Source organism: Elephantulus edwardii, unplaced genomic scaffold (genome assembly GCF_000299155.1).
Source record: "Elephantulus edwardii isolate Elephantulus edwardi_28Jun2011 unplaced genomic scaffold, EleEdw1.0 scaffold00013, whole genome shotgun sequence".
Classification (NCBI taxonomy): Eukaryota; Metazoa; Chordata; class Mammalia; order Macroscelidea; family Macroscelididae; genus Elephantulus; species Elephantulus edwardii.
Genome location: NW_006399763.1, coordinates 12,473,307 through 12,487,400, shown reverse-complemented (window position 1 = coordinate 12,487,400; position 14,094 = coordinate 12,473,307). Strand labels below are relative to the sequence as shown.

The window sequence follows — 14,094 nt, the reverse complement described above, 5'->3', positions numbered from 1 at the left end:
TTGACGCCTAGCAAGTAATGGCAAAGACCATGGCCTGAATCAGGCACACATTAGTCTCCAGACTGACATCGTTGCTCTTCAGTACTTTGGAGAGGTCTCTGACAGCAGACTTTCTCAAAGCAATTCACCTTTTTGTAGAGCCAAACAAACTAAAGCTGATGCCACATTTCTCCTCATAGAGCCCAGCCTCCCAGATAATCTGTTCTGTTTGAAAAGGTATGGATATAGGACATATCCCTGACATACGCCCATCCCCATTTTGAACCATATAGTGTTATCTTGCTCTGTTCTCACAACTAAGGGTTAGCAAATATTTCCTAGGAAATTCTCATGGTGTAATCTGCAGAGAATGATGCTAGTAATCTAAAGGCTCATGCTTAGATTTTTACATTTATACAGGAAACAAAGCAATTTAGGTAACTTTGGGTCTAAATCTGTTTTTACAAATATAAGAGTAGCTCTTTAGGCTAGTGTGTATTAAGGTGCTAACTGAAAAATTTACAGTCTAAATTCACCAACTGCTCTATGGTAGAAAGATGCAAAGTCAGCTTCCATAAAGACTAGTTATTGTTGTTATATGCCATTGAGTCGCCTGTGACTCATAGTGACCCCTGATCTATCCTGTGCCAACCCCACTGTATTCAACACACCTACCCCGATTACTGCAGTTACTGAATTAATCCACCTCATAGAAGGTCTTCCTCTCCTGCGCTGTTCCTCCACTCTCCCAAACATGGTGTCCCTCTCCAAGGACTGGTCCTTTCTTGCAACATATCCAAAGTATGTGTGACAGACGAAGCTTCAGAATCTTTGGCTCTAATGAACAACCCTCTCCATGATGAATCTGTTTGTTCTCCTAGCAGTCCAAGGTATATTTAATACTCTTCTCTGATATCACAGCTCAAAGGCTCAAATTCTCCTTTTATCATCTGTAGTCATTGTCAAGCTCGCTGATGCATAGAAAGTGATTGCAAAGACCATGTCCTGTACCATGTGCACCTTAATCTCCAGAGTGACACCATTGCTCTTCAGTACTTTGGAGAGGTCCCTAACAGAAGACTTTCCCATCACAATACATCTTTTAATTTCCTGGCTCCTGGTGCCAAGAGTATTGACCATGGAGCCAAGCAAACAAAAGCTGTAAACAAGCTCAATCTCTTCACCATCCATCCTGATGCTGTCAAATGGCCCAGTGCTGAAAATCTTTGTTGATGATATACCAATTGATGTATTTCAACTAACAGATGCTGTCTTAGATGTTCTCACCACCACGTTGTGTCAACATATATGGAGAACAACCACTTGGCCAACTGACTTGAAGAGATTTATATTTATTCCGATTCCAAAGAAAGATGACACACAGAGTATGGAAATTATCGAACAATATCATTGATATCACATGCAAGCAAGATCCTGCTCATGATTATCCAAAAACGGCCAGAACAGCACATCAGCAGGGAACTACCAGTAGTGCAGGCTGGGTTCAGAAGAGGCCATGTTACTAGTAATATTGTAGCTGATGTTAAATGGATCTTGACTGAAAGCAGGGAATACCAGAGGAATGTCTATCTGTGTTTCATTGACTATGCAAAGGCATTTAACTGTGTAGAGAATAACAAACTGTGGCTGACTCTGAGAAGAATGGGAATCCCAGAACACTTGATGGTGCTCTTGCAAATTCTACACTTGGACCAGGAGGCAGTCATCAGAACAGAGCAAGGAAACACTGCAAGTTTCAAAATTGGGAAGGGTGTACACCAGGATGTGTCCAGTCTCCATACCTTTTCAACCTGTATGCAGAACAGATCATCTGGAAGGCTGGGCTCTATGAGGAGAAATGTGACATCAGGATTGGTTGAATATCCGTCAACAATCTGTGTTATGCAGATGACACAAACCTGGTTGCTGAAACTGAAACTTGAAAACTAATGAAAATCACAACATATAATTTTAAAAGAAATTTTTTAAATGTTCAGAAAACCTAGATATTTTTGCTATAGGATATACAACATCTTAAATTTCTTACATTTACCATATTAATTAGATATTTGAAGTTATGCATCTTTAAATAACACTGCATAGTTGCTTGATTATTGCAGATACTATATTTATAAATAAAATTTTGGTATGCCCAGTTGTTTTAAATTTTACATAAATAGTTTTAAAGTAGAAATATGTCCTATGTATTGTATGAATTTTAGCTGATAACCCTACTAGTTATACTACTTCTCAATTCTAAACTCACTGCTTGGAGAAATGTTCCTGTATACTCTTATTGTATATTCTTAAATCTCCATCATATTCTATGCTTTTAATTCATAATATGAATTGCTTCTTCAGATAGTAATTAAAGAACCTGTCTGAAAACATTTCTTGGTTCCCTTTTTCTCTATTTTTGTTTTGTGCTGTCAAGTCGCTTGCAAATCATAGTGACCCTATATACAGCAGCCCTAAACTGTGCTCTGTCCTGTGCCAATCGCACTGTCTCCGACACACCCATCCAGATTACCCCAGTCACTGAATCAATCCACCTCATAGAGGGTCTTCCCCTCCTGCTCTGTCCCTCCACCCTACCAAGCATGATGTCCTTCTCCAACGACCAGTGTGGTAAATATATATTTATTCTCAAAAATTACCATGATGCTTTCTTTTCCTTAAAATTGGTGTTATAAATGCAGATGCCTTTGCAAGAAGATAGCAACTATCTACAAAATTAAAAACAAGACCAAAAACAACAGCAGCAAATAATAATGGATAAATTGATGAACTGTTATTCAATTAATAGTGTACTGTACTAAATTAATTTTAAATTGGGAACTCTGGTGCCCTAATGTTGAGGACTTGTGCTGCCAACACAAAGGTGCATGATTCAATCCCACCAAAGGCTCTGTTGGAGAAAAATGGGAAATATTCTCCCATGCAATTTACTGCCTCTGAAAATGGTAAATCACAACAACGTAACAATTTTAAATTGCATGGTCTAAATGAGAAAATATTACTTAAAATTAATGAGCAAAAATTTCAAGATGGAGATACACTTAGATGGCATTTTTGATCAGTGCTATTCACATCATTAGCTTACATTTCTCCATGAGAAAAGATGCTTGCTTCAAGATTTATTTATAATTAATTCTTATTAATACATGGAACATCTTGTTGTGAAGTGAAAATCCAGTAAGTAAGCAATGTTGAATTAAATATTCACATTCTTACAACTAAAACAAAGCAGAGAATTTAGGTAACTTTATGACCGATATAGACTTTTTATTTTTTTTTAATAGGGAAAGAGTATCATGTTTATTCTTGGAAGGCTGGAAGTTTTGTTGTTTTTTTTTTTTTAATTTATTTATTCATTTTAATGAACGTTTACAAAGACTTAGGATTTCCAGAAATTCACTGTTGCACTTTCATTCCTGCCCACCCTGCTCTCCTGAATCGCTCTTCTCTTAGAAAAGAAAAAGAAACACTCTTTCATTTTTATGCAATCCTTCCCCCCAAGTTCGCTCCACTATGCAGCCTTCATTCTGGACTTCTGTAATGACAAGAATACCTATTTATATATACTTTCTTAACCCTCTGCTTGGTTTTGACCTCATGTTGTGATTCAATATATTGCTCTTTTAAATGTGATATAATGAATATATTTTTATTACAGTAATTTAAGGTAAAATCATCTATAGGATTATGTTTATAATTACATTATTACTAAATAAAAATCTTTCCCCGATTATATGTTTATTTTAAAAAATGTTTTAGATAAAGAAGAGCTCTACTTTTAATTTTATTTTGTATGGCCTCAGTTAACCCATAATATTAGAAAAATGATTTGTTATTATTAAAACAGAATGAACTTACTCCAGCTTTTTTCATTAGGTTCTTGGTCAGGTAAACAAGGGAGTCAGACACATTCTCAGTGTTGATTATAATTATCTTTGTAAGAATTTCACCACTTCTTTGCTTTCTTTTCTATTTGTAAGAGTTTGTTATTTTAATTTAAAAATAAGAATAATCAACATACCATCTTAGTTGTTCAAACTTTTACATGGAGGAAGCTTATTCAGGAACTTTCTGGCATATATTGAACTATTACTGTTTTAGCATGTTTCAGTGTTTCACTCCAGATTAAAATTTCATAATTTCTGCTTTCTCTCAGACCTAATACCATGCCTGTTTTTACAAAGCATGAATTGTGCTTTTCATTTTTTTTCCCCAGTAAATGATATTTTCCCCATTTTGTTGAAATTGTGTCAGAATTTTTTTCAGTAATATTTTACATCTGCCATTTAGTGATTGTAGTGGTAATACTATATTTATGACCTTGAATGTGTACAAATGAAGGCAGGCATACACTGTGGAAAAATTGCATGTATCTCAGTTTTAAAAATAGTTTTGACTTCTCAAGAGTGAAAGATAACTTCTTATTTGTCCAATAGGATGAAAATTATTTGGGAATTTATATCACCAGTGTTATTTTTTTGTATTGATAAATGAGTTAAATATGAATGAAGAGTTTTACAGGTGCTATTTCAGTGTATGTGAATCTTTTGATATTTCTATTTTGCCATTATCATCTGAACAAGCCTATCCCTTTCTTTTAGCCAAGAAATCACAGTAAAGCCCTACTGAGAATTTTCAGCAGTATATGAAAACAATTTCATTTAATTGTTCCAAGAATCTTTAGTTAAACCTGAGTGATGGGTTTTTGTTGAGATTTCCTGCACCACACACAAATAAATTTTATAATGTCCAAATCTCTTAGAGCAAATGTGTGCATTCTTATTTGTAACATTCTTACTGGGAGTTAATTCCTTTTATTTCTTTGACCTCTAACTTGGTGTTTTCTTGAATTAATGTGGCATCTGTCTTATGGTCAATCAAATGGAAAAGGGAGAGGAGAGTCTCTGATTTAGAGTCAATCTGTGCCAGTGTTTTTCCTCCTGATTTAATGTTGTAATAATGGTGAAAGATAAAAGTAAATACAAAATGGGGAACCTCATGTAAAAATCAAACACACTAGACCCTCCATATCATCAATCCTGTTATTTGTTCTCTTTTATTCATTAATTTCTAGTACTTACTAGTTGTACATTTCTTAGTTTTAATACATTTTGTAAGTCTTTGTTAAATACATCTATGCTAACCCTGAATATATAATAAAAACTTGCTAAGAAACCATTTTTATACATTTTAATCTTTGTGTATTTATATATTATTATTAACAAAATGTTAAGATGATGTAAGTAAACGAAATGCAATTAATTGCATCTATTGCAAAATGGAACCTAAAGGATATTTTTCTTATGATAAAAATGCATTTTGTTTTTCTCCAGAAATCAAAAATCTCCACATATGACAAAATGTGGGCTTTTATGAGTAGCAGGAGACAGTCAGTGCTCGTCAAAAGTAATGAAGAAGGCATCCAGCGAGTCCTCACCTCTGATTATGCGTTCCTAATGGAGTCAACAACCATAGAATTTGTCACTCAGCGGAACTGTAACCTGACACAGATCGGTGGCCTTATCGATTCCAAAGGTTATGGCGTTGGCACACCTATGGGTAGGTTATCTCAGCCTTTATCAGTTCTTTGTTCATTAATGTTAGTTGCTGAGAATGGGAGATTATAGTGTTACTATACCTTTAAGAATTTTCTTTTACTGAGTTCTAGTCCAGTCTGCTCCTGTATAAAAACAGGGAAACAATTTCAATGTCTGCCTCTTGAATGGATAAGTAACAAAGGAAAATTTAAATTCTAGCCAAATGATTTCTTAGCAGTTTTAGACTTACTTAGCCCTGTAGTTTCGTTTGGGAGGCAGTGTGGCAAGAAAAATGATCTTTTGGGGTACTTTTCCAGATCTATTTCTTAAAGGAGTGATTAAAAGAATGTATATAACTTCCAAGTTTTACTGATGTGTATTCATTGGATGAGAGAAAAAATTTGTATCTTTCTTTTGCTGCTGTGTTGCCCACATAATAACGGTGCCCTTAATTATTAGACCCTTCATTATTATTGCTTAAACAAATAATTTGCACGTTTGAAAATACGACAGTGTTGTTATAGCTATGTGCCATCGAATCACCAGCAACTCACAGTAATGCTATGTACATTAGCTTTGAAACCAGCCCTTGCCTGAGCCAATCTCACCATCTCCCACAGACCTAATCCATTTCTCCAGTCACTGAGTCAATTGTTCTCATCCTGGATCGTCTTCTCCTGTGCCCTCTATCTTTTCAAGCACAATGTCCTTCTTCAAGGACGGGTCCCTCCTGGCCACATGCCCAAAATATGTGAGACAGAGCTGCAAAAGCCTTGCCTCCAGAGAGCAAGTTCATTTCACACTGTCCTGAACATACCTATTTGTGCTCATGGCAGTCCATGATATATTCAACACTATCCGCCAGCACCACAACTCAAGGTCAATGATCCTTCTTTTGTCATCCTTAGTTACTGTACAGTTCTCAGATGCATAGCAAGTAATAGTGAAAACCATGCCTAAATCAGATACACCTTAGTCTCCAAGGTGACATCATTGCTCTTCAGTACTCTAAAGAGGTCACTGACAGCAAATTTTCCCAATGCAATTTGTTTGTTTGTTTATGTATGTATGTATGTATTTAATTTCCTGACTACTATTGCCAAGCCTGTTGGTTGTGGAACCAAGCAATCTGAAGTTGTTAACTACCTTCATCTCTCATCTATCATGAAACAGCCTATAAACCTAGTGGTGAGAATCTTTGTTTTCTTGATGTTGAGCTTCAATCTATATTGAAAGTCTTTGACTTTCTGTAGCAAATGCCTCATATCCTCAGTTTTAGCAAGCATAACCTCATGGTTATGTCATTTGCAGAATTCAGGTTGTTGATGAGTCTTCCTCCAATCCTGATGCCAATAGACTCTTGAATGAACTGTTCTGAATTTGGATTGAAAAGATATGGAGATAGGTAGCCTTCCTATTGCACACCTATTCTGATCCTGAACCATGCAGTGTTTCCCTGCTCTATTCTGATTGCTGCTTCCTGGTTCAAGTGAGCACAATTAAGTGTTCTGGGATTCTTAGTTCTCTCAACGTTAGCCACAATTTGTTGTGATCCATAGAGTCAAATACCTTTGCATAGTCAATGAAACACATACATTCCTCTGGCACTCTTTTTTGGCCAAGATCCAATTAACATTTGCTGTGATGTCCCTATTGCCTTGGCTCCTTCTAAACCCAGCTTGCACATCTGACAGGTCTCTGTTGATGTACTGTTCCAGTTGTTTTTGAATAATCTTCAGCAGGATTTTACTTGAATGTGAAATTGGTGATATTATATTGTTCAATAATTTCCACACTTTGTTGCATCATGGGTTTTGTTTGTTTATTTTTTTTTTAATTGTAATGAATATAGGTCTCTTCTAGTCAGTTGACCATGTAATTGTTCTCCAAATTTCTTGGCATAACCTGGTGAGTGTATCCAGGGCAATATCTGTTGAAATATGTCAGTTAGTGTTCTACCAATTCCTGGACCCTTGTTTGTTTTGCCAATTCCTTCAGCGAAGCTTGAACTTCCTCCTTTATCACCATTGCCTCTTGATCATAGACTGTTTCATGAAACTCTTCTATGTTAATCATTTCTTTTTGGTATAGTGACTCTGAGTACTTCTTCCATCTTCTTTTGATGCTTCCTATGTCATTAAATATTTTGCCTTCGGTAACCTTAAGCATTGCAGCTCAATACTTGATAAGATAGTGTAGCAGGATTTATATAAGAAAACAAATCACTTTTGAACTAATAAATATGACTTTTATGTTATTAAATGTGAAAAATGTATATAAAGTTGATTCCTGCAGGTAAATAAGAATAAGAGCAGGATCTGAAAAGAATGAATCATAACTGTGGAGACCAGCACAGTATTTCCCCCCCTCATTATAACATATAATAGGATTCATAATTTATAAATTTATAAATCACTGACTTTCGCCTAATGTGAAAACTTAACTGCAATAGGGTCTGTGGGTTTGCTTACTTACTTATTTTGTAACTTTATTGGAAAAAGATGAGCAGCTGAGTAGCCTCCTCCCAAGATTTACTGCCTCAGAATCCTGATAGAGATCAAAATGAGTCAGAATGGACTGCACAGTAGTGGGATTAGTTTTGGTTACAGTACTTAATGGATGATAGATAGTCTAATTTCGTGAGCCAATCATTTGTTTATCTTAAAGATAACCTCAAAGGCTAGTTTTGGTTTATGGTTTAAGAAGTATTTCTGGAAAATTATCTCTGAAAGCCCTCTAATGTTAAGAAATCTAGTAAATCTAGATTTTAAAATAGAATTTGATGTTCTATTCTACATGTTTATCCCATTCTACAGGATTCTTCTATTGTGACTTTCATAAAATTGGTAGGTTCTGGTGTCCTGGCATTCTTAATTCTGGTCTCAGTATAGAAAAGTCTGTGGTTCCAGTAGACCAGTAGTCCTATAAATTAGTCTCTTTTTTTTTTGGTTTGATGTTGTAATTTAGACAAGTAGAAAGTGATAAATTTATCTTTGATAGACACAAGAACTGAAGGACCAAACACTGCACAACATGCAAGGATGTAGAATATAAATTTTATGAATTGTATTTTCCAGTTGACCAAGTATTTCAAAGAGATTATAGTCTTATGACTTCAAATCCAGGGAAAAAAAACAATCCTCATGAAGTATATAGTTGTCTAAGAAGTCTCTGTATCTGTACCTCCTATGAACTTTCGCAAATACGCCACACACACACGCATGAATAAACATATATATGAAATCATGTACATGAGTATATATATGTTGATTTTTAACCAGTCAGTTAACAGTTTGAATCCGTATGTGACTTTGGGAACTGGATAGAGTCTTTCAGTTGGAATTGACAGTGTGTATGCATCATTTTTTATTATACACATAGATACATAGAGAAAACTATACACACACATGCTTATTCACATTACATATATATTCCTATAAACATATGTGCATCTATAAATGCAGTTGTAAAATTGTGTATTTTTAGTTGTTGTTGCAAACTTTTATATGGCCTACCAATTACCAAGAGAACCTTTCCACTTATGTATATCTTAGTGCTATCACTTCTATTGATCAAACTGTGCATACTTCATGTGCATTCAGTGTTACATTTTCTTATCACCAAAAATACTAAATGATTCTTTTAAAAGACTCTCCTCCCACTCTTCACCAGTATCACGTTATACATGTTGTTGTTGTTACGTGCTGCTGAGCCATCTGTGACCCTTAGCGACACTATGTACAACAGCTCTGAACCCTGTCCTGTCCTGAGCCAGTCTCACTGATTCTGACACAGCAACCCCCATGGTCCCCATCACTGTATTAATCCCTCTCCTCTGGGTTCTTTCTCTCCTGTGCTGTCCCTCCACCCTTCCAAACATAAAGTCCTTCTCTAAGGACCAATCTCTCTCATGGCCACGTGCCCAAAGTATGTGAAACAGCTTCAGAATCCTAGCCTCCAAGGAGAAACTTTTTCTCACCTTCTCTAAGACAGCCTTATTTGTTTTCTTGGCAGTCCATAGTACGTTTAAAACTCTCCTCCAGCACCAAACTTATAGGCATTGATTATTCTTCTGTCATCCTTAGTCATTGTCCAACTCTCTGAAGCATAACAAGTAATGGCAAAGACCATGGCCTGGATTAGGCACACCTTAGTCTCTAGACTGACATTGTTGCTTTTCAACACAATGGAGAGATCCTTGACAGCAGATTTTCCCAATTCAATTAGGATTTTTTTTTAATTTCCTGATGGCTGGTGTTAAGAGTGTTGATTGTGGAACCAGGCAAACTGTAATTTTTAACAACCTCTATCTCTTCTCCATTTATTATGGTGCTGCCATTTGGCCCAGTGATGAGAATCTTTGTCTTCTTGATGTTGAGCTTCAATCTGTATTGAAGACTACAGTCCTTGATCTCTCTATATATTTATCCTTTTTGTATAGTATTTGGCCTTTTGTTATGGACTTATATCACTTGGTTTTAATGTAGTCTAGGTTCATCTGCATTATATTGCAAGGACTCATCATTGTTTCATTGTATGTGTTGTTGTTCTGTCTTTAAGTGCCATTGATATGAATTTAACTCATAGTGACCCTGAGCTCTGTCCCATCCTGTGCCAATCTCTTCTCCAACACATCTACCCCCATCCCTCCAGTTATTGTGTCAATCTGTCTCATCTAGCGACTTCTCCAGTGCTGACGTTCCACTTCCACTCTTCCAAGCATGAATGTCCTTCTCCAAGGACTGGTTCTTCCTGGTAACATGTCAAAATATATCAGATGGAGCTTCAAAATCCTTACCTCCAAAGAGCAACCTGGTCCAAGGAACAACCTGGTTTTACCCCCTCCAGGAGACTCTTCACCCACAGCACAACTCAAACGCATCAATTCTTTTTTCTGTCATTCTTGGTCATTGCCTAGCTCTCAGATGTACAGCAAGTAATTGAAAAAAACTGTGGCCTGTATCAGGTGCACCCTAGTCTCTAGACTGACAGAATATTTCTCCAGTACTCTTGATAGGTCACTGACAGTAGACTTTCTCAGTGCAATTTGTCTTTTGACTGCTGATGCCAAGAGTGTTGAGATAAAATTGTTAACAGTCTCTATCTCTTCTCCATCTATCATGGTGCTACCAACTAACTGGCCTAGTAGTAAGGATCTTTGATTTCTTGATGTTGAGCTGTGATTGATATTGGAGATTATAGTTCTTGACTTTCGGTATTATTTATTATTACTGCTTAATGTCCTCCTCAGTTTCGGCACACAAGATTGCATCATTTGCATAGCACAGGTTGTTGATGAGTCCTACTCCAATCTTGATGACATATTCCTACTCATGAATTCTGGCCTCTGGAGTGAACTGTTTTGCATACAGATTGAAAAGGTATGAAGAAAAGACACATATTTGATGCATTTTTTACTTGATTTTGAACCATGCAGTATTTCCTTGCTCTGTTTCAACAACTGCTTTCTGGTCTAAGTATAGGTTTCATATGAGCACAATATAAAGGTTCTGTGATTCCCTTTCTTCTCAAGGTTAACTACAGTTTCTAATGCCCAAACCAGTTAATTGCCTTTGCAGTCAATAAAACACAGATAGCAATTCTTCTGGTACTCTTTGCTTTCAGCCAAGATCCATCTGACATTGGCAATGATGTCCCTAGTGACAAGACTTTTCTAGACCCAGCTGTATCTCTGGCAGTTATTTTTGGATAATTTTCAGCAGGATTTTACTTGAATGTGATATTAATTATATTGTTAGTTAATGTTCACACTTCAAATTTTATCTTTCATCTATTGATAGTTCTATAGAAGTTCCTTCTATCTTTTTTGCCATTGTGAACACTATTGCAGTGAATAGATGTGGATGTGTTTGTTGGTAAACTTTCTATTAGATTTCTAGGAATTAGGCCTGGCATGGGATTACTATATCATTCTTCTGTTTCTTTTGAGGAAATGCCACACTGTTTTCCCTAGTGGTTGGACCATTTTTCAATAGCTGTTTATCCTGTATATTTTAGTTGGTTTGGCTTTTAAAAAATCATTTCCAATTTAGTGAGATGAAATTATACTTCATTGCAGTTTTTTTGACAACTCTTTAATGGCTAGTAGTTGTTATTAGAGATCACCATTCATGTGGTTTTGGACACTAAATTGTTTTAAAACTCAGTTAAATATTTGGTTCCTTCCTATATTGGATATTTTTCATTGAAAAGTACTGTTGTTGTTGTGTACCATAGAGTTGGAACCGACCCATAGCTGACCTTCCTGTGGGTTTTCAGTGGCAGTAAATTACACAGGAGGAGATTGCCCATGTTTCTTGTGTGGCATGCTCTATTAAGGATATTGTAAAATAACTAAAAGAAGTAGTAGATATGATGATCACGTTTATCATCGTAACTTTTTCTTATTCTAGTTTATTTACAAAATTTGAATACATTGTTTTTGAGAACATACTCTTCCAATTTCATTCACTCCCCCACCCATCAAATGATATAACTCTATGATTAATCCTCCCTCCCCTATAAATTCTCATCCCTCTGCTTTCACCCTCCCCATACCCCTTTGGAACCTGATAATCATTCTATAATAATGGTTTTATACAGTATTTGTCCTTATGGGCCCAAGTTAGTTCACTTCGCATAGTGTTCTCCAGTACGTCCCAAGTTAGGTAATGATTTACAAAATCATTACTCATGTGTGCTGCAGAGTATTCTGTTATGTGAACGTACCATAATTTCTCAATGCATTCTTTTGGGGTTGGACATTTGAGTTGTTTCTATGTTCTTACCATGGTGAATAATGCTACTATGAACATTTATGTGTAAATCTCCGTTTGTGCTTCAGTTCTCATTTTCTCAGGGTATATTCCAAATAGTGGAATAGCTGGATCATATGGAATTTCTAGATGACTCAACATAACATTTTTAAATTGAGGAAAATGCTCGGCACAGTACTTGGAATTTCTATTTCATTTAAGCTAATATTATAGATAAGATGAAAGAACAAAATAAATTTAAAACTATAAATTTTAGGATAGAGTTTGTTTCTTTATCTGTAAAAAGAGAAAGGGCTACATGGACACTGCCATATCTGACCTCCACCAACTCCACAAGGGCACACTGTCTCTGTCAACAACATAAATGACACAAAAACAATTCCCGTGAGGTCAGACATGTCCCCCACACTCCTGTATCTCTTTCTACTCATCCCAACAACAACCTTCCTGTTCTACTGGATTGTAAATCTGCTACAATAGCTCACATTTCACATAGAACCTTTATTGTTGTTGTTACTATTGTTTTGTGTCATTGAGTCACGAACTACTCATACCGACCTAATGAACAATCAATCTGAACACGGTCCTATCCCATGCCATCCTCATAATCTCTTGCACACTTAATCCCTTTGCCACATGGTATTAATCTGCCTGATCAAAAATCTTTCTCTCTTTTGCCATCCCTTCACCTTCCCAAGCATGGTATTTCTCTCCAAGGAGTAACCTCCCTTAGCAAGGTGCCCAAGGTATATGAGATGAAGCTTCATCATTTTGCCTGACAAGAACATTCTGGCTGAACCTTATCTAAGATATACCTGTTCTTTTGATAGTCCATGGAATATTCCATATTGAGAACTCAAAGGCTGCTATTCAGGTTGGTAGTACATACAATTACATAATCAGGAAAGCTTCCAACATGTGTTCACAGGCACCTAAGCTGTCATCTGGGAAGCCTTAGGCAAGAGTTACAAAGTTCTTAGTCCTAATAATTATGGCCCCTTCACCACTAACCCTCCAAAAACCTTCAGAAAAAGATTTTTTAACTCAGGTTCCATGGGGTATTAGTCTAAAGTCAGTTGATGTAAGTAGATAGTGTAAAAATCTCTAGCCCCAAAGGATATGCTGCATACTATTTCTTATTTGATGGGGGTGAGATTCCAAAAATGTGCTGCTGAATCTCCTCAATTTAGTGGTGAGGCTTTCAAATCCCCTTATAAATAAGCTAACACACCTTGTTCATATAGTCCTGTCCATCCACATGGTAGAGTCAAACTCAGTGAATAGGAAAGCCATTTTAAACAATAAATATTTTTTATATTGGTTTGCATTTAAAATTTGTTTCACACTTTCTTTCATTCACATTGTGTTTCATACAAATATTCTCACATATTGTACAACTCGACGGCATTAAACAACAACAACAATCACAATTAACCTCTGACCCCCCATTTGCATATCTTTCCAGGCCCCTGCTGTATATTTCCCATTTTCTTCATCCTCATACTCTACCTCCAAACTCTGTGACTCCATAATTTAACTCCTGCCTACCCTCAGCCCCTTCTGCTCCCTCCACACCTTGGACCCTCATATACATTCTACATCAGGATTGGTGGAAGAGTCATCAACAGCCTGAGTTATGCAGATGACACAACCCTGCTTGCTGAAACTGAAGAGGACCTGAAGCACTTGCTGCAGAAGGTCAAGGACTGCAGCCTCCTATATGGATTGAAGCTCAACATCAAGAAAACAAAGATTCTCACCACTCGGCCAATTGGCAGCATCAG

The 14,094-nt window shown here is 36.4% G+C and overlaps 1 protein-coding gene across 4 annotated transcripts in view; it reads left to right on the top strand.

The window, feature by feature from the left end:
• GRIK2 (glutamate receptor, ionotropic, kainate 2) overlaps window positions 1-14,094 on the top strand; it is a 1,103,729-nt gene that overhangs the window by 1,050,169 nt on the left and 39,466 nt on the right. For all 4 annotated transcript variants that reach the window (XM_006881188.1, XM_006881187.1, XM_006881189.1 and 1 more), the window contains one exon: window positions 5,331-5,556. In XM_006881188.1, coding sequence (XP_006881250.1) covers window positions 5,331-5,556 — 226 coding nt within the window. The remainder of the gene's footprint in view (window positions 1-5,330; window positions 5,557-14,094) is intronic.